Source organism: Pelmatolapia mariae, linkage group LG10_11 (assembly GCF_036321145.2).
Source record: "Pelmatolapia mariae isolate MD_Pm_ZW linkage group LG10_11, Pm_UMD_F_2, whole genome shotgun sequence".
Taxonomy (NCBI): Eukaryota; Metazoa; Chordata; class Actinopteri; order Cichliformes; family Cichlidae; genus Pelmatolapia; species Pelmatolapia mariae.
Window position 1 is genome coordinate 36,657,910 of NC_086236.1, and position 23,074 is coordinate 36,680,983.

Sequence of the window (23,074 nt, forward strand, 5' to 3'; positions counted from 1 at the left end):
CAAATTACTTGTGATTATTGTAAACGTATCAGTATCAGCACTAAAGTGTAGTTTTGGTACTTCAATCATTAAATAACATTCTTTAAAAGACGTGAAGGTCTGATTGGCACTACATCCCTGCGACAGAACACAATGTCTTCGTGTCTGAACTGGAGCAGTTTTGTTCTGTGTCACACTCTTAAATTATCATCAACTTGCTGACAGACTCTAATTACAACATAGATGCCATCGTTTGGTATTTCCAAATCAGCATGAAACATAATAAATGTTACCTGAAGATTCCTTTTATTTTCTTCAGCTTCTGTCAAACTAAACTGAGCAACTACATCTCTCTTACTTCTCCCCTCGCCGCAGCCTTCTCCTTGCAGTTTGCAAGATGTTGTATTTTTGGGCGCTCGATGTTACAAGCACAGCAGTGAAAACAAAACTGCTCTGTGATTTCACCCTCACTTGCTTCAGGCATCTCTCACAGCACCAGGAAACTGCAGCGGCACAACAAACTGCTGCAGAGCACTTCATAGATTCACAAACACAGAGAAACTGTGGCTGCAACTTACTCACATCTCTTCCCTTAAAAGGCTACAAAACATAATGCATATCACCTACCAGTTTGTTTTCATATATTACATTTACACGCGACTGCCGGTGCAATTATGTCTAAAATTCCTTGGTATATATTTTATGTGCAGTAATTCTGGTCGTTTAAACAGCGGTGACGCCATTATGTACTGGCACATCCTCCAGCAGCGTTTTGCATATTACTGTAAATCACAGGGTGGCTACATTCTTACCTTCTGACAGTAACAGTTTTATATTTGTGTATCAACTTTGAAAACTACTCTCTGACTCTTTACCACTAAATCCACAAGGTTTCTGTAATTAATGGCTGTTGATGGAGTGGACGTGTTGTTTTTAGTGTGGCAAGACTGCCCTCTGGTGAATTATCAGGATACACCTGTCAGGATAGCACAGCAGCAACAACATACTATTAGTTACTTCACATTTAGTGTAAGTAAGTAGAATAGAATTCACTAGCTGGGCCCACGTCCTCATTTTAGCTTTGACAGCATTTTAGAATGCTTTGACATGAATTGAGCTGCGGTTTGGGGAAGGCCTCGAAGGGGACTGGCGACGGCTCCCAGGCCTGGAGATCCTCATGTACTAAATAGAAGCGAAGAAGTTAAAGAATTGAGAACAAGGAGAGAGGGAGGGTGGGGCACGTAAACGAGAATGAACAGCTTGCAGAATTGGGGGGAACCTATGTAGATGACAACCGGAAGGAGCATGTTTGGAAGCGTGGTCCTGCTCCTGAAATTCTGATACATAATCTCCAATAGAATATGATAAGTTCAAATCAACACCTTTGTGCCAGGAAAATAAAATAATTCCATTTAAAAATAGTTTGAAAGCCTCCCAGCTCTTTATCTCGACATCTTTGGACATTTACCTACTGCAACAGCGGCGTGACACGACAGATACAGATCAGCCACTGATGATGGTGCATCCCTAGGTACATGTGAGATAGCAGCTACAGATTAGAGTGCACACAACAGCATTTTCTGTAGATTTTTAAGAAATAGGCATGGGCTGGTTGGGGGGGGGGGGTCGAGCCCAGCCTGAATTCAAGAATTAGAGAAAAACACTGCTGTTTTTGCTTAAGCCTGAACAAAGAGTTTTTTTTTTTTAAGTTGGACAGTATTTTTATACACGTGCGCTAGCAGCAGGTCATCTAATAATCATAACCCAAAGTTATTATCTGAAGCGTGTGAATGTTTGAATATGCTTAAGTGCTATTTATCTAAGTCTTTGAAATCAGCTGCTTGTTTTAAGTTTGTACGGCCAGCAGGACACCACACCAACCATGTTTGTGCTCAAAGGTACAAAGATTTCATTATAAACCAAATAAACCATTTTAATGATTTTAGTTACTGGAAACATTGTAACTGACAAGAATTGGTTCTTCTGTATATTTCAGGTATTTATCAAGATTATTGTAAAAATATCCAACAGAACCAACTCGTTTGCTCCAATCATCCCTTTTTCTTCTTTGATGTTTGTGAACTTGTGTTAAACAAAATGTTAAAAGGTCAAAAACTTGTGCAACTCCTAAGACTTAACTGTAACTGGATTTAAAGGCCTTTTTTTGATTGCATAAAAAAAAGTTAACTATTTCCAGTAAAAACAAGAAATAAAATCTTAATTATATGCAAGGGGCAGAAAACCCAGAAACAGGAGTCCAGATTTATGCTGAGAAGAGATGCCACATCTATCCAAACTTCCCACTGCAGAATAAACCTCAGACGGATATTTCCTTTGTTTTATTACAAACAAATACATTACAAAACTCTACACATCTGAAGGCAACATTTTTTTCAGTGCCTGAGAAAAAAAGGTCATAGCACTTAAAGTTAAAAAAATATGCTTACAGAGGTCGAAGAAAACCCCCAAAAACATTTAACATTTTCATACTTACAAATCATCACAGAGCACATGAACACAGAGGCAGTGCTTGGAGTTGTTGGTTTAATCAAGTCCCTTTGAACCTTCCAGAGTCTCTGTGTGTTTGCTCTATAGTCCGTGAAGGGTGCAGCTGATAATGTCCATGAAGGTGGCCTCTATGCAGTAACAGAGCTGGACATCAGGGTCAGCCCCACCCAGCTCCTCTGCTGTCTTCTGGGGTAGTGTCAGCTTGCAGGGGCGTCCTCCTGAGACCACAGCCTCCAGTGGTTTCTCCTTAAGATACTGCAAGCCTGAGTGAAAAAACAAGTGTTTTTCTTTAGCACTGGTAGATCTAAACTCATCTACACTAATTATTCTATGTCCAATCGAAGCATCCAGAAATGCTGAATAAACAAAGTAGATTAAGCCTCTCTGCAGTAGCATGCATGGACAACACCTTTAAATGTCTATGGTAGGTATACTCCTACTACACATTTACTAGATCCAGTGAAATACATGAGCTGTACAGCCACAGTGAGCTTCAAATCCTCAGTCTGAGGAACAGACTGGCACTTGGTCTTTATGTGTAAGGCAACATCAGGCTTCACTCAAACACATCAAAGCTAATACATGATGAAGGATCTTTCTCATAATTCTTAGACATTTAGGACAGAAATGATCAGATGGCTTTAATTACAACATCTGGATTGTGGATTTTTAAAAAGATGAACAAAAATGATTTGGGTCAAAATGTTTTTGTGTCAACGGTTACATTATTCTGCCAAGAAAACGAGTAATCATGCTTACGCGCGATAAAAGGATCGATGTCCCTGGCTTTGGTGGCCACATCCGAAGAACAAACCTGGCCCACTTGTACTAAGAGAGCTGCCACGTCATCGTAGAGTGGAGGGAACGCCTGGCAGAAAGCCACCAGGCATGGCAGGGTGGGCATGAAGAAGAGGAAACGCTTGGGACGAGTCAGCACTAGGAAGCAAAACACACACACACGAATACACAATTAACACTATACACAAGGCTGATAAACAGTTAATACAGTGTAGAGAAATAATGTTGCACTAACAGCTAAACACCAGAGGATGGCAGCTAAACACAGGGATAAAAACATCTGTGTGCCAACAGCTGATTTATGTAAGATGAACTGCACAGTGTGCAGGCAGTCTGCTGGGAGCAGATTGAATGTTTGACAGACAGTATGATGAAAAGATGCACACTAAAAGAAGAAGTATATCACCACATGCATAAGCCTGTGAGATGTAAAGACAGAGTGTTTACTGACCTGTAAGAAGTGTACCCATGACACTGATGGCCAACCTGGCCACACTCAGGGACTTGGGTAGGGCGTACTGGGTGCACAGATATGATAGCAACTGGATTGCAAAGATCTGCAGGGACACACGATAACAGCAGTGAGACATTTAATACATTTATTTATGTAGCAAATATGCAAACACTCAGCAGAGCAGCAAGCAGAGCTGGTTGGAGAAAATAAATAAATAACAGCACAACAGTGTAAGAGAGGCTCTGGCACAAACCCAGGGCAAGTCTGGGAGTGAAAGCCAGAAAAGAGAGGGGAGGGGAGGTTGGGAGGCCTCACCTGCTTTTCCAGCTGGGGCTGGGCCAGCAGCTCTGGGATGAAGTCCAGACAGATATGGATGGAGGGAATGCCTGCCACAGTTAGAGGCAGCAGAGCTTGAGGGTAACCCTGGCAGACAGGGAGACAAGAGGAAACAGGAAACTTGGAATTAATCTAGCAACATAAGCAAGAAATCGCAAATAAGCAGTTCATTTATTCAAACAGTCGTCTATGTAAACGAGTGCTAGCGTAAACATGCGTCTGCGCCGACGCACACTGCAGCAGCTCCTGCTCGGCAGCTCCTGCTCAGCAGCGTGGATGGATTACTGTGACAGGAAGCGGTTTGATGAAGTCCACCATATGGCTGTCTGCTGCTTCTGGGAGCGCTGCACTCACTTATTACTTACGCCATGGCACAATCTGATGACTAATGGGGTCAATATGATTCGGATCTTCTTGAAAACGCATTGAAGGTATTTTCTGCTCTACGGTGTAATCCATTATCAATGACTGTAATGCTTTCAATAGGAAAATGTGGAAGGATGCTACAAGATACAGCTATGCCTAATGGCACAATAAACCTGCCAGCATTTTCACAATATATTACCTGAAAGTGGACCAACTTGGCAATGTTGGGGTCGGCGATGAACATTTGATGCAGCAGACAACAGATGAGACACTGCACCTCCCTCAAATCACTGAGCAAACCTCCCTCTGGCTCCGCAGCCTCCACGCCCCCCTTGGCTGCAGGCCCCAGGCTTCCCTGTTTCGATTTCCCTGGCACGGGGCCCCGAATGCTCCTCAACAGGCTGTCTGTGGTGGCCCCCAGCTGCTGCTCTTCAGAGGTTGGCAGGCACACCTCCAGAAGAATCTGCACTGCTGCGCTGTCCTGCAGTTGAACAAAAACAAGGATTTATAATGACTTTGCATAAAAGGCCCGCCGTTACACTTTAGTGTCTTTTTGCATTTTTTGTTTTACTGAAACACCAGTAAGATAGAAATTTCACATAAAAATAAGATTTGCAAATTTTGCAGTGTAATATTTTGGGGGGATGAAGAAACAACGTGATACAGGAAAAAGGTTTAGGAATCAATGAATATGCTGTCAGGTGGATAGCACTCTTATAAAACTCTCAAATGACCTGCGCAGATAAAAGAGCGTTCTTTAGCTCCTCCCTGGTGACCTCCGGCGTATCTGGTTGTCCCGGCACACCGAGGCTCGACACAGTCTGGCTCTGTCGATCAAAGTCGGCCGTCTCCTTCAGGTGACATTGTAGGTAGGCTTTCGAGGCCAGCAGGTAGCCATTCAGCATGTGAAGGACAATGTCCATCAAAGGAGGACACCTGCCAAAAACAAATATTGTTAACTGACAATTAAGACCCACCATAGAACCAAGTCTGCCAGAGCTTTATATTTTTACATGCTGTAGTGCCAAGTTTCTATACATCAATACAACCATTATAGCCTAAATTTTAATAATATGTATGCATTAAGCCCATAGTAACTATATAAAAAAGTGCAATAAATTACAAATTGAAAATTGTTTTTGTTTTTTTACATATATTTCTAGTTAGAGAAATTTCAGAGGTTTATCCCTCAAAACTGTAAATAAAAAGTTGCACAAAATAGTTTCCAACCACAGGAAAATTATTTTGAGTGTCTTCATAGTTTTATTTTTGAGATACACTAATTTTTATATACTGCAGGAAAAAGGAAAATAAATATTATGATGCAAATTTGCAAAAAAAAAATAGCATCAAAACAGATTATTTCCAGCAGTTTCATTTGAGTTTAAGCCTCCCAGACACGACACAGAAAGGCATAAACTCAAAATTAATTTGAAAAATACTCGCATATCTTTGTAAATGTCCTACAGGACAAAAAATACATTTTCTGTGAAAATGATGCCACTGCCAGTTCCGGGCAGGTAATGGCGGACATGCGACAGTTCGCGCTGACGTCTATTCCAACATAGGAAGTGTTATGAACAGCTGATCGGGTTGGACGAGCCTGTTTGTGGAATATTATGTTTTTGTTGCTGCAAGTGCTTTTTATGCAAGGTTTGCACAGCTATGTGTGGAAGGAAACCGTGACCAAGGACGAGCTGATGGCATAACATGTAAGTACAACTCCTCCGGTTTCATATGCAAAAAAAATTATTGCGCTAGTTTAAGTGGTTCCAATTCTACCGGGCTTTAAAAATAGTTACGGAAAACGGAGCGTGCCCGCGCCGACCGGTCATAAACGGTTCATCTTTTGTAAAAGAAGAAATTCTTTAGTTACGTTCAGTGAAAATGTGGACCACATGAAAGCCCACCTACTGTACCACATCTGAGACTGTATGTTCGAGTCCATGCGTGGCTTTTTGTAGTCACCTGTATACTCTCTGATCACAGCGCAGCACGATGAGAGGATCGACCATCAGGTCATTCTGGGTGTACCTCTGCTGCCTGAGCAGCTTCGCTGAAGGTTGGAGGGCGTTTACCGTCATCACCCACAGCCTGTGACACAGACACACAATTTCATTCCCACCACACAAAGTTTTGTTAACTGAAATACCAACTGTACCCGGCTTTTAAAGAACTCTGATGTAACTAAGAAACACTGCCTTGTTAAGGGACAACATTAAAACTGCTCAAAGTAAAACTGACAGTATTACGCCCACTCTAAATACTTTGATTTTGGAAGATTAATATTCAAATACTACAAAAACATAGTGTGACATAGATTTCTGTTTATTCATATTTCACCCTAATCTCCCTTAAGAAACCCACTTTAAACTCTAAACAGCAGCCTGCTGTTGCAAGCCTTCGTGCAGCTTGTGCACCGGCATCAATCAGTGGGCCTGTGTGAATTTGCAGCCCTCATCCTTGATTCACCAGTCTCTGTCATCTGTCCCTCTGCAAGATTCAATATATGGGGGGGTGTCGACAACCCCTTACATCTCCCTCTCAGAGCCCCCCTCAGTCTTCCTGCCTGAGCTCGTCTTGTAACAGGCTCCTTTTGGTAGCTGTGCTCCTTTGAGCCCTGCAGCAGAGTGAGGTTAACCTCATCTGTCCAGAGTTCACAAAGGCCGACACAGTCGCTCACCTCAGTGTCTTTGATCTGTTTATACAATAATCACTGAGCAGACAGCTGAAAGTTAAGAGCAACATCTCCTGCTCTACAGGTTTCATGTCCCGTATTTACAGAGCCTCCCAGCAACTGTCTACAGCCCTAGAAGAGGAAGCAACAAGTCAAACAGCCCTGTAAGCCTTTTACTGGAAACATGTATAATTATTATTTAACCAGCAGCAGCAGCAGGGGAGTTCATTCACTTCAGTGATGTCAAATTCTAATTAGTGAGGACAAGAAAATTCTTTAGACCAATTTTAGTTACTCAAGTGATTCCATTAATGCTTTAAGGCACAAATTCCTGTTTGCATGTCCGGAGCACGTACCTGCGGGGCATCACGGTGTTCAGACCCATCCAGAGCTTGTTGACGGTCTGTAGTATACGACGAGGCACAGCAGGCTCCAGCAGCAGAGCCATGCTGGCTGTGAGGGCCTCCGCGTAAGGGATCAGGTCTCCAGGTGAAAGCAGTGTTAAATGTTCCAGGATACGCATCAGCCTGGGACTACCTGAAGGCAACTTCTGGAAGGCTGGGAGGAAAACATAAGCTTTAATCTCTGAGGTACAAAGCTTTGGCTGCATCTCCATCAGTGTACAACAAGTGCACAGCACAATATCATAAATACACTTGAGAATTATTGTGCGATTGTCCGTTGAGGTTAATCAACCTCCTTTAGCAGCATGGATGCATTTCAAGAGTCAGAGAGGAAAAATGTAAATCACAGATTAAATCCTACAAATGGAGTAAGCTGTTCAGGTGAAGGGACAGGCTCCGCAACACTCAAGTATGTAACCATCACTCAGTTCAAACAACTTTCTTTTAAACTACTACAATGAAGATCAGAGAAACACAAGACCACCACATCACAGAGGCCAAATAAATGAGACGCCAGCTCTCTGCGGTTTGTCGTGCAGCGTCACACAGCATCTGCATGTAGCTACACATCACCTACATCTATTGAAACTGTTGATCCTTCAGCAGTTGTAGGATCAACACAGCATAAAAAATTAACCACAAAGATTACAGATTGATAAATGATTTTATTCCAACCCAAGACAGATAATCTGGCATTTCACTCGCCCAACTGTGACGTCTAGATTAGCGTCAGTGGTGCTAGTAAAGCCATCAATAATCTGTCTGGGTTTTTATTACTTTAAAATGTTTCTCTCTTAATATTTTTAACTTAAATTAGGCAGCTACATCTTAAATTTCCTGTGCTCACCCTGGTGAAGCTGTCTCTGGGTGTATCTACATGTGTTGCTGGGAAGCATCATCTTCCTCAACAGGGGCAGGGTACCGGTCACCTCCTCCGCACACACCCAGTCCTCCACAAGGCATAAATGTGGGTAGTTGGTTGCAAGCAGTCTTAGTAGGGCCGAATGCAGACCTGGGATCAGTGAAGAAACTGCGTTCAGTCTACAATAATCAAATAAGTTTTACCTTTTGGGGGTTTTTCTCCATGTGTTTAGTAAGAAAAACCCAAAAGTGACTCTCACCCCCGAGTTCCTGCTGCAGCCCTTGGGCCTGGGTAACTAAGTACTTAATTGGGATCTGGTCCATCAGGGCTGCAGAGTAGGACTTTGGCTTCTTCTGCATCAGGGCTTGAAAAAAAAAACAGAAAAAGAGGAAAACAGGACGAGTGAGTGGATCACAGAAACTGTACTAAATTAAATACTAAACAGAGTGAAAATGTGAAGCAAAATAAGGACGAGATGGAGGATAAATGTTTTATTTGATTGTGTGAGGACACCAGAGCTGCTGTGCCGATGCGTTCGAGAAGCTGAGGTGATTTTTCATTGACGTGGGTTCATTACCACTGCTGATGGGCTTCATTACTCCTTCCTTGAAGGCTGAGAGAGCACTTGGGTAAACACAGCAATTAAAGAGATGGGCATAAACTCTCACATAAATCTGGCCTAATGAAGGGCAAGAGGAGAGCTCGTCATGGGAGAGAATAAACACTGACTAGGCTAACTGCTAATGCTCAATCTAACCTACAGCTGTCCTAGTTAGCTTTGCTCCCGCAGCCATTGTACTTGGCTCTTTGTCAGCCAACCATTTATTCTCTATGAAGCAGCCAACATTTAGTGCCAAGAGAGAAAAAGATGAATGACTGCACATCCAGAGCATCTCCTACAACTTAACAGAGGACAAAAGGTTCCTTTTTCTTCTCACTTGCTGACAAATTCCCTTCATCATCCACACAATGCATTCTTCAGTGAGGAAAATGACAAAGGATGCAATTCAGACAGGCACAGAAAGAGAAAATGAGAAGCAGGAGGGAGGTGAGCCAAGAGCACAAAGGGAAGCCAAACACAGCGCAGTGTTTTTGTTGGGAAACAGCCTCATACATACCCAGCTGTTTGGTGCTAGCCAACAGGTTCTCCTCATAAGACAGGATGTAGTACAGGATAAGCAGTTGGGTGGTGATAGCGTAGCGCTGCCGTCCTGCTCGACTACCATCCGCTTGCTAAAGAGATCACCAGCAAACGTGGACATGGATATAACGGTTACAAACCTATTTCCAAACTACGAAGATCAAAGTGAGCAAAATTATGGATTATGAAAGTGTAATTATGTTTCAAACAAAATTAACAATAACCCATCAAATGCACTGCACTGGTATTTTGTAAGGATGCAGATTTAGCTTTGGAAGCGACTTACTCCTGCAGAGCTCTGGAAGACATTGAGGATTTCCTGCTCTGTGATTGGCTGGTTGGTGGCCTCTGGGTTTGCCTTGGAAGCTGGAGTAAGGATGGAGTTGATATAAGCATCAATTAGGGGAATAAGTTGGGTGTGGATGGGTGTTGTCGTCTCACAGAGTTGGCGATAGATCCAGTCCTAGAAGGTGCACACAAGGACAACGACACAGTTTCAAACAACTGTGCAGTAGTACAAAGTTACGCAATAGTCACAATCAGCCATAACGTGTGCATTACCTTAATAGACACTTTGTGCTTGGTGAAGGCTCGGCTCCGAAGCAGCTGGTAGATGCAGTGAATGGGAAGAAATCCTGTGATGTTGGCACTTAGGTTGTTGGTCACTGCAACCCTAACTGCATGAGCTGTAACCACCTGCACAGCCAAAGTCACACAACTGTTGTTAACAGTTCAGAAATGTAAAGACTGTATAAACATTTGTGCCACATTTCTTTTGTACCGCTCCTTGACACGAAAATTTACTTTTATAACAGCAGCATGGGCCTAACCATTATCTTTGGCCAAGTTTTTACGTTTTGAATCATTATCTGAATAATATAGTTGCTCTGTGGTGCAGTGGTTAACACATTCACCGTATATGTGAATGATGGTTAATTTAATTCTGTTAGGAGATAAACCCCAGCCAAGTGCACTCCTAGTCCCAATGCCAGATAAATGGGAGGGCAGCATCAGAAAGGGCAAAGGGCATCAAATGTGTGCCAAATCAAATATGCCGATCCTTGGGAAATAAGGGAGCAGCCAAAAGTAGCTCCTAACTTTAATATCAAATTGAATCTGAAAAAAAAACAGCTTAAAAAGTTTGCTACAAAATAGGGTTAAAACTATCCAACCATCGTTGGCATTATGGGATTTACTGGTTCAAGACTCATGAGGTGTCCGATCTCTCTTATAACACTGTTTAAGAAGCTTACCCCATGAAACAGACAGACAGATGTGTGTGATACTAACAGTCTATACTGGTGTGAAAACTCTGTTATGCACCGTGACAGTTTGCCAACGTCAAGCAGTAATAACCTAAAGATATCAAGTCACAAACTTTCTGTGCTTGCTATGAAAAAGGTTTCAGCAGCAAATCATCAAAGGCATCATCAATGGCCTACCCCCCCCCCCCATTGGTCTGATAGTAAACAGTGAAACCTGAAAAGATGGAGGTGTTGAGTCAGAGATCTAAATCAAATCAATGACAAAAACAGTGGTTGCCCAGTAACGATACACAATGATGGACTTGTAATATACATACACACCTGTTCAGTGAAGATCTCCTGTGTGAAGATGGTCTTCATCTTGCTCAGTGAGCTGGGCTTGATGGCAATCTGCAGGAATTACACAAAAACTATAAAAAACATCCAGAGCGGCAGGCTCGCTGTGAGTGAAAACAGCCTGTAGGCAGCAGCGCTGCTATTTTGTAATTCCCTCTTTTCATATTTCATAAGAAAAATTCTACATGGCAAGCACAACACTGAATTGAGAGGATTGCCCTAGGGGTGGAAACAAACAGGCTCTAAATCCAATTACATTACACATCTTAGTGGGAAATACAGTGAGACAGGGAAACTACTTAGCACACAGACAAGAAACAATAGTGCACTTAATAAGTAATAACACTGAAAGCTGGCTGCAGGGTATAGAGCAGCTAGCTAGATACGTGTATGCTGCAAATGTTTCATTAGTGATATAGTCTTTATATGCACCACTGCTGCAGCAGAAGAGAGGGGCCAGTGGCTGGTCAGCCAGACTGATGTATTGATCACTGCCTCCCTCCCACCTACCACCTTACCTTCATCCCCAAAGTAGAGCACACCAACTCAATAATGGAGCTGAGCTGGTTGCTATGGAAATACATGGCAACCAGTAATAGCATCTCTCCAAAAGAAGCAGATACGCCTGCGGCGCTGTAAGGAGGAAGACAAACACATATGCAGGAGAGGCAAGTGAGAGAAGACATTTAGGTTTGTCGTTAAGCCTTCATGTTGCAGGACAGCATTTAAATAAAAGTGATTATGACCGTTACATCAACCCACACACACCCGAACCTTCCTCTCACAGCCTTTAGGTTAGTCAGACAAACCTGTCAGATTTATGGTTTATGGACTTGAGTCACAAAAACACGGATTCATATTCAATGCTGAAGGTGTTGAAACAGGTCATAGACTTCATACAGGAAAAACAAATCTCCAAGGAACGAGTTCAATACATAAAGATGATTTAATACTTTCAACTTCGTGTTCATTGTGGGAACGTTTTTTGTTTCCTCGGTCACTTGGTCAGGGGGCAAGGAAACAGAGTGTGTATAGGCATCCTTAGATTATCTGCCTTTCCTTATTCATCCCTCTTCATCTGGCACTGAAATCTATCAGAGCTGAATGTAAAGAAATGTTCAAATCCGGCACACCGATTAGCGTGAATCCACTGATCCTTGTCACCAACACTTGCATCATCAGCACTGGAGCAACAACAACGGGACAAACTCGGAGATGCACATAACTAATGTAACTAACCAATAATGTCCAATTTTCAAAATGAGGTTCTTGACTTTAAAGTCCCCTCTGATGTCCATGTCCACTATCCTGGATCTTATGACAAAGACACTGAACAGGCCCAAACAGAAATCTGTGATAAGCCTACAGGCAGCTTTGGTTTTAGCCTTAGCTGGTTAGTAATTCATATTTCTAGGACAAGTATGCTGTGGTTGTTTAAAAATAATACCTGAGATGGATGGCAGTAGTAGAAAAGACACCATACAGCTATCTACGTATGTCAGATATATACCAGTCGATGTCAGCACCAGTTACAACCAATCAAAACTGGCGAGGAAGCTGACATGTAAAGAGCTCAGCACCTTTTTCCTTTACCGACACCAAACTCGGTGAATGGTCTTGGCACTACTTCCTGAAATTAATTTTAAAAAATTAAATTACATTTTTTTTTAAAAACAAATCTGCTGATGACCAAAACAGAAGGTCACCACCAACAGCAGCTGTGTATATAATATGTTTCACAGTACAGGAGACAGGATCAGCATAGAATACACTAATACTGGATCTAAGTGCCACAAATGCTTTCACATATGGGTTTATGTTGCATTATAGACTAATTCTGTAAAGACATCATCCTATTACAGCTGATGTGATGAACATTTAAAGCTTACGACATATAAAATCGGTACAATAACATGTGTGTCACAGAAAACTCAGTGACATGTGACAGCTTCCTGTGATGAATTTTACTCTCTAATCTTTTGCGTTCTCGTAAAGTCATGCCTTTTTATTGTTATAATTTTTTTACCTTTCAAAGTATTCCTCCTCTTTGATCATCCAGCTGAGCCACATGACCATCAGTTGTTCTTGCTCTGGAGTGCTGCACAGGCACACAGAGGATAATGCTCAGTCAACATATAAAAAGAATACTATTAATGCCAAAAAACACCGACAGGGCTTTTTGGTAAGCAGCGGGCACCGGCAGCAAATCAAAATTCAAGACCACCGGCAGCTAAAAAGAGCTTGTGATCCCTGGCCTGTTTGTGTTGGCTGAATAAAACAAAGACATCTAAAAGTAAGAGTCAATAAACTTTATGTACCTGACTAGAGTAGGAAAGGCCAGCAGTTTGCAGAAAGACAAGGAGACAAACCGAACGCCAGCAGGAGTGGCAGGAGGCCGGCTGGTCATCAGCTGCAGTAGTTGCTCTGCTTCCTCATCTGTAGGTCTGGAAGGAAACACAGCGATTAAAATACATTGTTACAATTCAACTAGTACATAAAATATTGATTATAAAATCAAATGTAACAAAAGCTATCATGATCTTTGACTCACCTGAGACCTGCAATACCCATGAGGGCGCAGTAGAGTCGGAGCAGGGCGCTGGCCTTTACCACGTGCTCCTCTCTGAGGCCAGAGTACCCCGAGCCTCCTTCCTCCTCCACGTCGCCATTATTGGGCACATGGGTGCTGCGTGAACGTGGCAGGATGGCAACGAGCTCGAGCAGCAGCTGTCTGCGCATCTGCCACAGCACTGAGCTGCTTTCCCTCTTACGCTGGCAGGATCGAGTGAGGAGAGGACACCATTTAACTTTCATGCTTCCACCGCTGGGCCTTGGTAAAAGTTTGCCCAAGTTCATTTACAAATCTGATAATTATGATCATTAACTGACTCGTTGCATGAGCAGCAACTTGCCAGGAAATAAATACGAAAAAATTAAAAATGAAATAAACGTGGAAGAACATTTTAGGACATTTCTCCAATGCAGAGGGAGCTTTATCGCCTAAACCCCCCCCCCCCCCCCCAACATTTTATGAAAGGGAAATTTAAACAAATTATGACATTTACAGTGAAAAGCTGACTAAAGCGTGTCTGCGCTCCATAAACTGCAAGAAATGCCAGCAGATAGACAGACTCGTGATCTCCTTTATATCTGCTGTGATATTTTGAATGTTAGCTTAAATTTGGGGCAATCCAACTCGAGCGCTGAACACCGAGTAATACAAGAAAGGATGGAGGCTACAAATGATACTCCCACCAGGATCTCATTTTGAATGTCAGCGAGTGTTTGTATTACTGTCTGCTCTTTAAAAACATCACAGGAACAATCCAGCATGTTGAGGACATTTTGGGTGGTCCACCTCTTGCACCTAAAGGAGTGACTGTTTATGTGTTGTCAGGAAATACGAGAGTAAACCGGGGCCTTACCTGTTGTCCATTGCGAATAAACATACTGAACCACGTACGGACTTTGCTATTGGTGCCAAGCAGCAGTCCGCTGACATAAGACACAAGAGGACTGACTGCCTCATCTGCTGCATCTGGTTTATAATCCAGAGTGAGAGCCACACCCAAACCAGGCAGGTGACACTCCTCCACCTGGAACACACAGAGCACCCACAGTCAATTACAGAGTGTCACCTGTTCTATCAAATATTAATCATGTTCTTTCATAATGACTTAGTCTATGTTTGTTTGATTATCACTATGGGCTGATGTGTTCCCGGTCTTTGCAAAGACACGCGTCTCCAAGGTATAGCTCAGGGTTCTCGAACTCCAGTCCTCGAGGGCCGCTGTCCTGCAACCTTTCCATGTGTCTCTGCTGCAACACACCTGAATACAATTAGTAGGTCATTAGCAAGACTATAGAACTTGACTGCATGCAGAGGTGGTGATTCAGCCATTTGATTCATGTTACAGCAGCTCATGACTGAATGAACATGGTGCAATAAAAGTATTGTTAGAATTACATTCTTCCAAACACATTTACTTGAGCAGGGTTAGAGGTTGCCACCTCAGCATGCAGTCAAGTGCTATAGAGTCTTGCTAATGACCTACTAGTTGTATTCAGGTGTGTTGCAGCAGGGACACATGGAAAAGTTGCAGGACAGCGGCCCTCGAGGACTGGAGTTCAAGAACCCTGTATAGCTCCTTTTCTTACTGAGGGGAAACATGAGCAAAGAAGCGGTCTTGCTAAGTGAGTGATTACGAGCCAAAACAAGGTTTGAAAATAAAGGAAATAAAAAAAGGGGAACTAGCAATATGGGTGTCGTTCTAATACGAACCTGCATTGCTCTATTAGTGTCGTCTTCTTTTTCTGTGCAAACGAAATATCATTGTTGTTTAAATTCACTATTCCTCGTCATCCTACTATTAATGTTTCTCGACATTATTTTCTAACATTACGCGTTACTTGACCTTGCTGGTTGCGAGCTCTACTGCCATTCTCCAGACATTGTTTTCAGCACTGGATCCCATCAATTCCCAAACCTTGTTGTTTGAGACCACAAAGTCCAGCCAAGTACGAGTTCTGCTAATGAATCATTCAGCAAGGCAATGAATTTCTTCTGCCTCGTTCAATAGCCGACCTTGTGCTGTAACCTCTATGAGCGATAGAAATAAGACTAATTTCTCCCCCTCGGGGACAGCGTCACTAAGAGTACCACAACATAAATGACTAAACAGCAAAATCCTATCACTTTTACTGCCCTCTATCAGGCGAGTTAATTTAAGCAGAGAAAAATAGTTCCCTGCACAACAGAGCCAGTCGTTAGTCAAGTCTATAATAACTAAAGAGTGATGTTTAGGAGCTAAAAACAAACAAACGTCTACAGCTTACAAATTATTCATCATTTAACAAAGTGGTGTAAGCAAAACATTTGTCTATCAAACTGATTTTCATTCTTGAAATCTGTGCATGACTGTTACATTACCAGCAGTGCTACGTTTAGCGAGGCAGAGAAACGGATGAGCTTTGCTGGGGTGCTGCGTTAAATTTGTTACTAAGAGAAACTGCAAAATTATGGAAGATATGTTTTAACGGCAAATAATTATATTGAGATCACAATCAATATTTAATGCGGCTATGTTGCTGCAAACACAACCGTCGTGCTATCCAAACATTTAATCAGGAAAGCGCTTCATAAAAAAGGAGCAGATGCTCCAAATGTGCTGGTGCGAGTATTAATTTTATTTTATACATGCATAATTAATGGGATAAAACAGGGCAGCAGAATGAATGTTGCAGAAAATGTGCATCCAGAGTAGAAAAAGAGCAGCTACTAGATGAGAGAACTCATCTCTCATCTGAAATAAATGACTTTTGGGATGCTGTAAATAAAGTGTGATTTTGGTGTGAGTTCAGTCCCGCCATTATACTAACAGTATACCTACCACCATAGCCCGGATATTGAGAGCCTGTGAGGGATTCATCTGACATAGCTGCCGGAGCGCTTCAGTCCTGCGCCGCCCACCTACGCTCTCCTCATCCTGACGCTCTCCATTCTTAATCAGACCTCTGCACACTGCAACAACAGAGAGGCACGCTTAAACACTGTGGACTTTCTGCTTACTATATCCTTACAGCAAATGAGGAGAAACCTATGCAGACTTTCAACACTGTATAATCTGAATACTTCCAGATCCCAGTTATGCCCTTCAATACACAACAGCCATGATTACATCAATTCTCTGGCATCAGGGGCCAGCATATTTGTCCTTCACTTTCCCACTGTACATTGTTTAAAAGTAAATTTAGTAGCTGGCATTATGGCAACGCTTTGAAATTGAATTAGTTTCCATCTGTGCTACTCCTGGATCATTCATACACCATTGATGAGGCGGCGGGGTTAAGTCTGGCTGCCAGCTGGTGTTTAACATGGCAAACCTTACAAACACTTCATCCAAGGATGAATCCATTGCACTTTCATGTCAGTGAAAGAGTAACTGCAGCAGCAAAGCCAAAAGGAATCTGTGATGATCACCGCTACGCAGCACAAATCTGCGCCTGACATGGCTCTGACACTCTGTGTGATAAGGAGACAGTGAGTGTTTTATTCCAGAGAGCCTCTCAAAGGGCTCTCCGTGAGTCAGGATGACATAATAATAATGTTCATCATCAGTCAAAGACAAATGCCTGCACTCTTGGTCCACTGCCATGAACAGGATTAAGAAAAACACATATAGTTGTAGATATCAGTGTGTAATTATAATAAAGCGAGAAACCCAATCTCAGGTAAAGTCCTGTTTCCTCCACACTGACTGACTAACTATATCCAACTATTCCTGTCAATTAATCAGCCACTCTATCTTCCATTATCTGCTGACAGAATGTGCAGCGTTGTGAGACAGATGAATTACCTTCATTGAAGCTGTCAGGAACATTGGCAACCAGCAGACACAGAAACCAGTCACCATTGCGGACATGAAGCAAAGCCTCGGCCACATCCACGATCGGCAGGAGCGAAGGCAGCTCTAAGACGGAGAAAATCCAAACACTTCAGACGGCAAAGTCAAAGAAATGGATTATTTTCAGAGCAGATTTACAGAAATATTTGTTATTTTAAATATGCTGCATTATTTCTGAACTCTCGGGAGCAGTGGATTATTTATTATTTCGATTTTTCAGTTATTTTGTATTTATCAAAAAGCAAGTCACTGCCTTTTACAAGAAAAAGAGAAGGCTGTGAGGAGATGGGAGTGGCTGGCTGCAGACTGCTCTTCAAGCAGAAAGCAGCTACATGACAAAGTGCTGTAAACAATTAGTGTTTGAGCTTCAGCATGTTTTTAACACTTTGCCATGCCAACAGAGCAGTAAGAGATGTTTTTCAAAAATTGTTTTCTTTATTTTGATTTGCCGCTAATGACAATTTTTTTATTTATAGATTTTGTGGTGCTCCCTACAATGTGAACCTCTCATCTGAATGTTTAAAATTTTGTTCAATCCAATTAAATTAAATTAAATTCAAGCCCAACAATCAAATGATCCCCTATGAGAGCAAGCACTAGGCAACGGTGGAAAGGAAAAACTTCCTTTAAACAGGAAGAGACCTTTGACAGAACCAGGCTCAGGGAGGGGCGGGGCCATCATGACTGGTTGGGGGGTGAGAGGCAAAAGAAAAGAAAAATGAGAGCACAATTTAGCTATGTGTTGCTCACATTGCCTAAAATAAACAACATATGGTTTTCTGGACTGTGAAGGAAATCCCTCAAGTCAGTTTTCTGTGAGGTGACTGAAGACTCCGAGCGGATGCTTTTCAGTGCATTTCCTTTCTTCTTTAAATGAACTCCGTCGGGTAAAAAAATGGAGTTGTTGAAAAACCTCAAGCATGGATGCTCAATAATCACTCCAGCAAAGTGGTTGACAGCCTTTCTAATGCTAGCGTTCACGATCTTCCTGTCCTTATTGATTTTGCCTGGATTTCCATAGCTCCACACTTGACGCTCGTTGATGGATGAATATACAATTGAATTGTCATTGAGGGGAACTCTGTGTGCAGTTGCATCAATTCCTTCTCAATGACAGAAGAAAGTTGATAAGCAGACATGAGTCCCAAATCATTGCCCCCAGCATGGATTACCAATATGTCAGGTGGTCTTTGTGTGGATAGCGCCTCATAAAAACGAGGAGGGACTCCGCTTCAGCGCATCCCTCCTTTGCCAAACCACTGGACTTTGGCATTAAATCCAAAATTTTCTCCTCTCTTTTGCGTCACTCTCGCCTCGTCTGATGTAGCTTGACCCAATGATCCACACTTTTGTTTCTCCCTTCTGGAGATTGATTCTGTGTGGTCTCTCAGTGTCAATACATGGGAACCTGTTAGAGAGGCCAGGGTTGAAAAAGGGATGCCGGAGAACCTCCAAGGGTGTTATGCGCTGGTGTGCATCCAAGGCCAACATCTCTTTAATTAAGCTGACAAATAAGCTTTGGCCATCTTCTGGTCCTCGTCTAACCTTCATTATTTGTTCAAGGTCATCGAGACGTTTAAGTTTCATGTATCGAGTCTCCAGGGATGGATATCCTGTCTCGTACTGAAATTGTTGGTCAGTCTTAAATGTCCAGCGCTGTTGCTTGTAGTTGTCTTCAATGAAATAGTCATCAGTGTAAATGCCAGAGTCTAGAACATGATCTGGTGGCTGACCCTGAGTCTCTATGATGAATTTCAGATAATCATATTCATTCTCTGCAGGGTAGAGTGGCACCCCTGTAGCAAGCTCCACACCTACCAGCCCCAGAGACCACATGTCACTTGCTTCATTATAAGGAAGGCCAAGCATAACCTCAGTTGCACTATAACCAACCGTCCCCACGCAGTCACTAGGATTCACTGCAGACGCAGGACATGCGAGGCCAAAGTCTATAAGTCTGACTTTGACTGGAGACTCATGGCGGTTTACAACCATGATGTTTCCAGGTTTGAGGTCAGCCTGCACCATTCCCACAGAAGCCAGGTGGGACAGAGCATTTGTGAGTTGACCTAAAATTGGCCTGACTTCGCTTATGGGGAGACCCTGTTTATTCCAGTCCCGTATGTAGTCCCACAGGCATTGATCAAGAAAAGATTTACTTATCAGTCAGCTCATCAGCGAGCAGCCGTAGAATCACAGGTGCAGCTTGGCAGGGGATGGACTCAGGGTGAAGACACAAAATCAACAATGACAACAATGTTATTCTTTATTCAAATGTTTATTAGTGTGGATGCTGATTAAGCAAACCCGCTGTCCGGGTTGTGATTTGGTGCTATATAAATAAAATTGAATTGAATTTCAAAGCTAGGAGATATAAACCTTTTAAACTGTGTGGATATAAGTAGAGGGATAACCTTCTAACCATATAATGTAAAAATACATTATATTTTCAGTCAGGAGGAATGACCCCACTTTTTAAATTGCTCCTGTGACCACATTTTTGACAGCACGAACATAAATAACACACTGTTGTATAGAACAATTCCTCGGGATCCTCGTGGTTTGAAATTGATTTTGACAGGAGTTAGGGTCTTGGATTTAGAAGCTGTTTTTCAAGAGGTGCGCCGAGGTAGATTTTGAAAAAGTTTTGCACACAGTAATAGTATGTCAATAGTTAGTGCAGGCGAACTGGATAGAGCATTCTGATTGGCCCATGGAATTCAGGCTTCCGTTGGATTGGTGGATTTATCTTCAGCAGAAAAGTGGTTTAAAACTGGGCAGTTGGAGTCATTTGATGATGTTTAGAATCATCTTTTCTGACTGAATGATTAGAACTGACACCCTTTACCTGTCTGTAGTTGAATTGAATATGAACCTTCAATATTCATTCAGATGTTTTGTTTTTCTATTATTTTTTTTTTAAGTCAGCTTTTTCTAATGTACATTTTAACATGGTCATCTACTTTCAAACTTTGAAACTTCTTCTGTGTGAACTTCAGCTTTCAACAGTTCTCCACTTTATCTTTCAGGTGAATTATTCAGTATATTTCAGCTCATTCAACATTTTTAACTTAACATTCAGCAATTGTTTCATTTCAGCTCAAAACATTCAGCTATCAGCATTCACACTGCACACTTCAGAAAATGCATTTTCTAGTTTATGAATGTTGCTGCATTAAATGCAATGCTATTATAATGTACCTGCAAACAAAACGACGTTTTTTCTTTTTTACCTGCTTGTAAAATGCAGAGGACATCCGCAACCTCTTCCAAGTACACAGGACTTTCAAAGAGTTCAGAAGACTTTAAGAAAAACTCTCCATTTGAGTCTGCCACCTGAGAAACAACACGGGAATGTGAAACAGGCCACAGGGACGCATCACCCAACTCACCCTATTAGATGAAGATGGATCTACTAAAGGACAACAGCAGCACTGAGACGCAGATAATTTCATTCCAAGCGAGAGCAGATGGCAGAGATTTAGTAGTAATTCTGATAGAAACTTCAAATTTAATGAAAAGTTAAAGAAAGCTGCACAATCTTGTTTCTGTAGTCCACAGGTGACACTCATTAATATGATTCATACTTCCATTTCTTTACATATACACAGCTGTCCCAGGTATACGTGACATGTTTGTTCCACATTTCTACAACGCGGATGCTCAGTTATCATCGTCATCGTCAGTGTCCAGAGATTTACTGAATTATAAGGGAAGCTTTGACTGTACCTTGTTCATGATAGCCAGGAGCTCACTGAGGGTCAGACGGAGTCTCCTGAGGGGATCACTGTGTTCAAACTCCAGAGTTAGGCCGTGCTGCAGCTGTGACACCAGGATGCTTTCTGCATTAGAGCCACCTGCCTTGTGCCTAGCAGAGGAGACGGTACATTATGCTAAAATGAACTCCAAGTAGTAACTCCAAGTTTTTTTTTTTTGTTTTTTTTTTAAACACAGTAACAAATATAGCTGTATATGTATGACCCGATAAGCAGCTTTTCCCACCCTGTAACCCACTACTGTGCCAGTATAGTGTTACCATGTGAAAATAAGTCATACCTAAGCTGCTGCTCCTTCCGTGCATCCTGCTCCAAGGCATGAAAGTCAACAGACAAAAGTGCTACAATGGAGTTGACGGCTTCAACCCCAGAGAGCAGGCGGAGGATAAGCTTCTTGTCCTGTGCCCAGGACTGGCTCTGATCAGCGGGGGCACATAACGCCATCCTCACCAAGCAGGGCAGCAGCAGCCTCAGCTCCGGATCACTTAACGCAGCCAGGCGCATTACATCCACCTTCTGCATGGCTTCAAAAGCATAGGAGCTGACAAACTGCAGCCCTGCACTGTCTCCCATCGCTCCGTGCATACACCTTGGGGGAAACAGACAAAACTGACGGTTTAAAGAGGAAAACTGGATGCATTTTTTTCTACAGTCTACTAGTCTGTTTTCAACAGTACATACACTTTAAGTTGCAGAGCTAACGGTTGTCATAATGTGACCATTCATTCCTCGATATACATTTTTAACGCGAGAGTAACTTGTACGCTGATGGTAATGATTTTGTTTGATAACTTGTTCATAGGTTTAGTCACTACAAACAGAAAAGCTGTTACACGCCACTAAAGAAACAAGATAACAGCCGTCTATAACCACTAACTAAAGCAAATGCTAACAACTGCTGGGAATACATGAACTAGTGTTTTCTGGGTCCTTGTGAAAATATTATCTGGACTCACCTTCAAAAATCTTTAATATATGCTTTTTAAAGCACCAGCAATTCGGCTAAAATCGCTCGAACTCTTAGCTGGGTTTTTTTTAAGGCTACATATGAGCTAGCAGTAGCTAACACTCATTCAGTTCGCTTCTGGAAAGACTTTTAGCATACTACTAGCAAGCTAAGAGCTAAAAGCTAGGCTAGTTTGTCACAAGACAACCTTGAGTTGACTGGTCCGTCTAAGCTATAAAGTAAGTGTAACATAAATACACGAATTCACAAGAACGCCCTTACCTGGCTCATTAAGATGACACGTACTGTTTTAAACAGTTATCACCGCGGAGGCCTTCAGACGTCAGACTGTACCGTCAGCCCCCGCGGTCGCACGATCTGGGAGAGCCCTAAGTCAGTAACAGAGGAACTTGTCCTGGATTGTGCCGGCACGTTTGTGGAAATGTCTTTGCCGTTGTTTGGCAATTTCACTCCATTATAGATACCCTAAATCTCATCGTTACCCACAGGGAACACCGTGGATATTGTGAAAGCAAAAGCACTAATGTCGTCGGTGCCGTGAAGCAGCAATGACTGAACAAAGACTGTACTCCAGCCTGCGCGTGCTGCGAGCACTCTGATAAATCACAGGCGCGTGTGTATGATGGGGAGTGCTATTCTTTTATAATTACAGCTAAATTAGATACGTTTTAATTTTCTATAGTTTGACTATATTATAACGGACAGACAACAATGGAAACGGTTTGTTCTAGCTTATGCCAGACTTGTGGAAATGTTAAAAATAATAATATGTAGTATTTTGATTACACTGTGTTGCAAATA

At 42.3% G+C, this 23,074-nt stretch overlaps 1 protein-coding gene across 1 annotated transcript; it reads right to left on the reverse strand.

Moving 5' to 3' along the window:
- Positions 1-2,303: 2,303 nt before the first annotated feature.
- ints2 (integrator complex subunit 2) lies at positions 2,304-22,831 on the reverse strand. The gene is made up of 25 exons (XM_063486029.1): positions 22,535-22,831; positions 21,587-21,895; positions 21,260-21,398; positions 20,764-20,866; positions 17,483-17,596; positions 16,517-16,647; positions 14,552-14,722; positions 13,678-13,898; positions 13,445-13,570; positions 13,153-13,224; positions 11,645-11,759; positions 11,112-11,180; positions 10,087-10,221; positions 9,812-9,988; positions 9,503-9,617; positions 8,644-8,748; positions 8,370-8,534; positions 7,475-7,676; positions 6,410-6,535; positions 5,176-5,377; positions 4,641-4,922; positions 4,055-4,162; positions 3,737-3,842; positions 3,247-3,423; positions 2,304-2,750 (listed from the first exon to the last, which is right to left on the reverse strand). Exons 2-25 carry the CDS (start codon positions 21,889-21,891, stop codon positions 2,569-2,571), a joined length of 3,648 nt encoding a protein of 1,215 aa, XP_063342099.1. The 5' UTR covers positions 21,892-21,895; positions 22,535-22,831; the 3' UTR covers positions 2,304-2,568.
- Between the last annotated feature and the right edge of the window lie 243 nt (positions 22,832-23,074).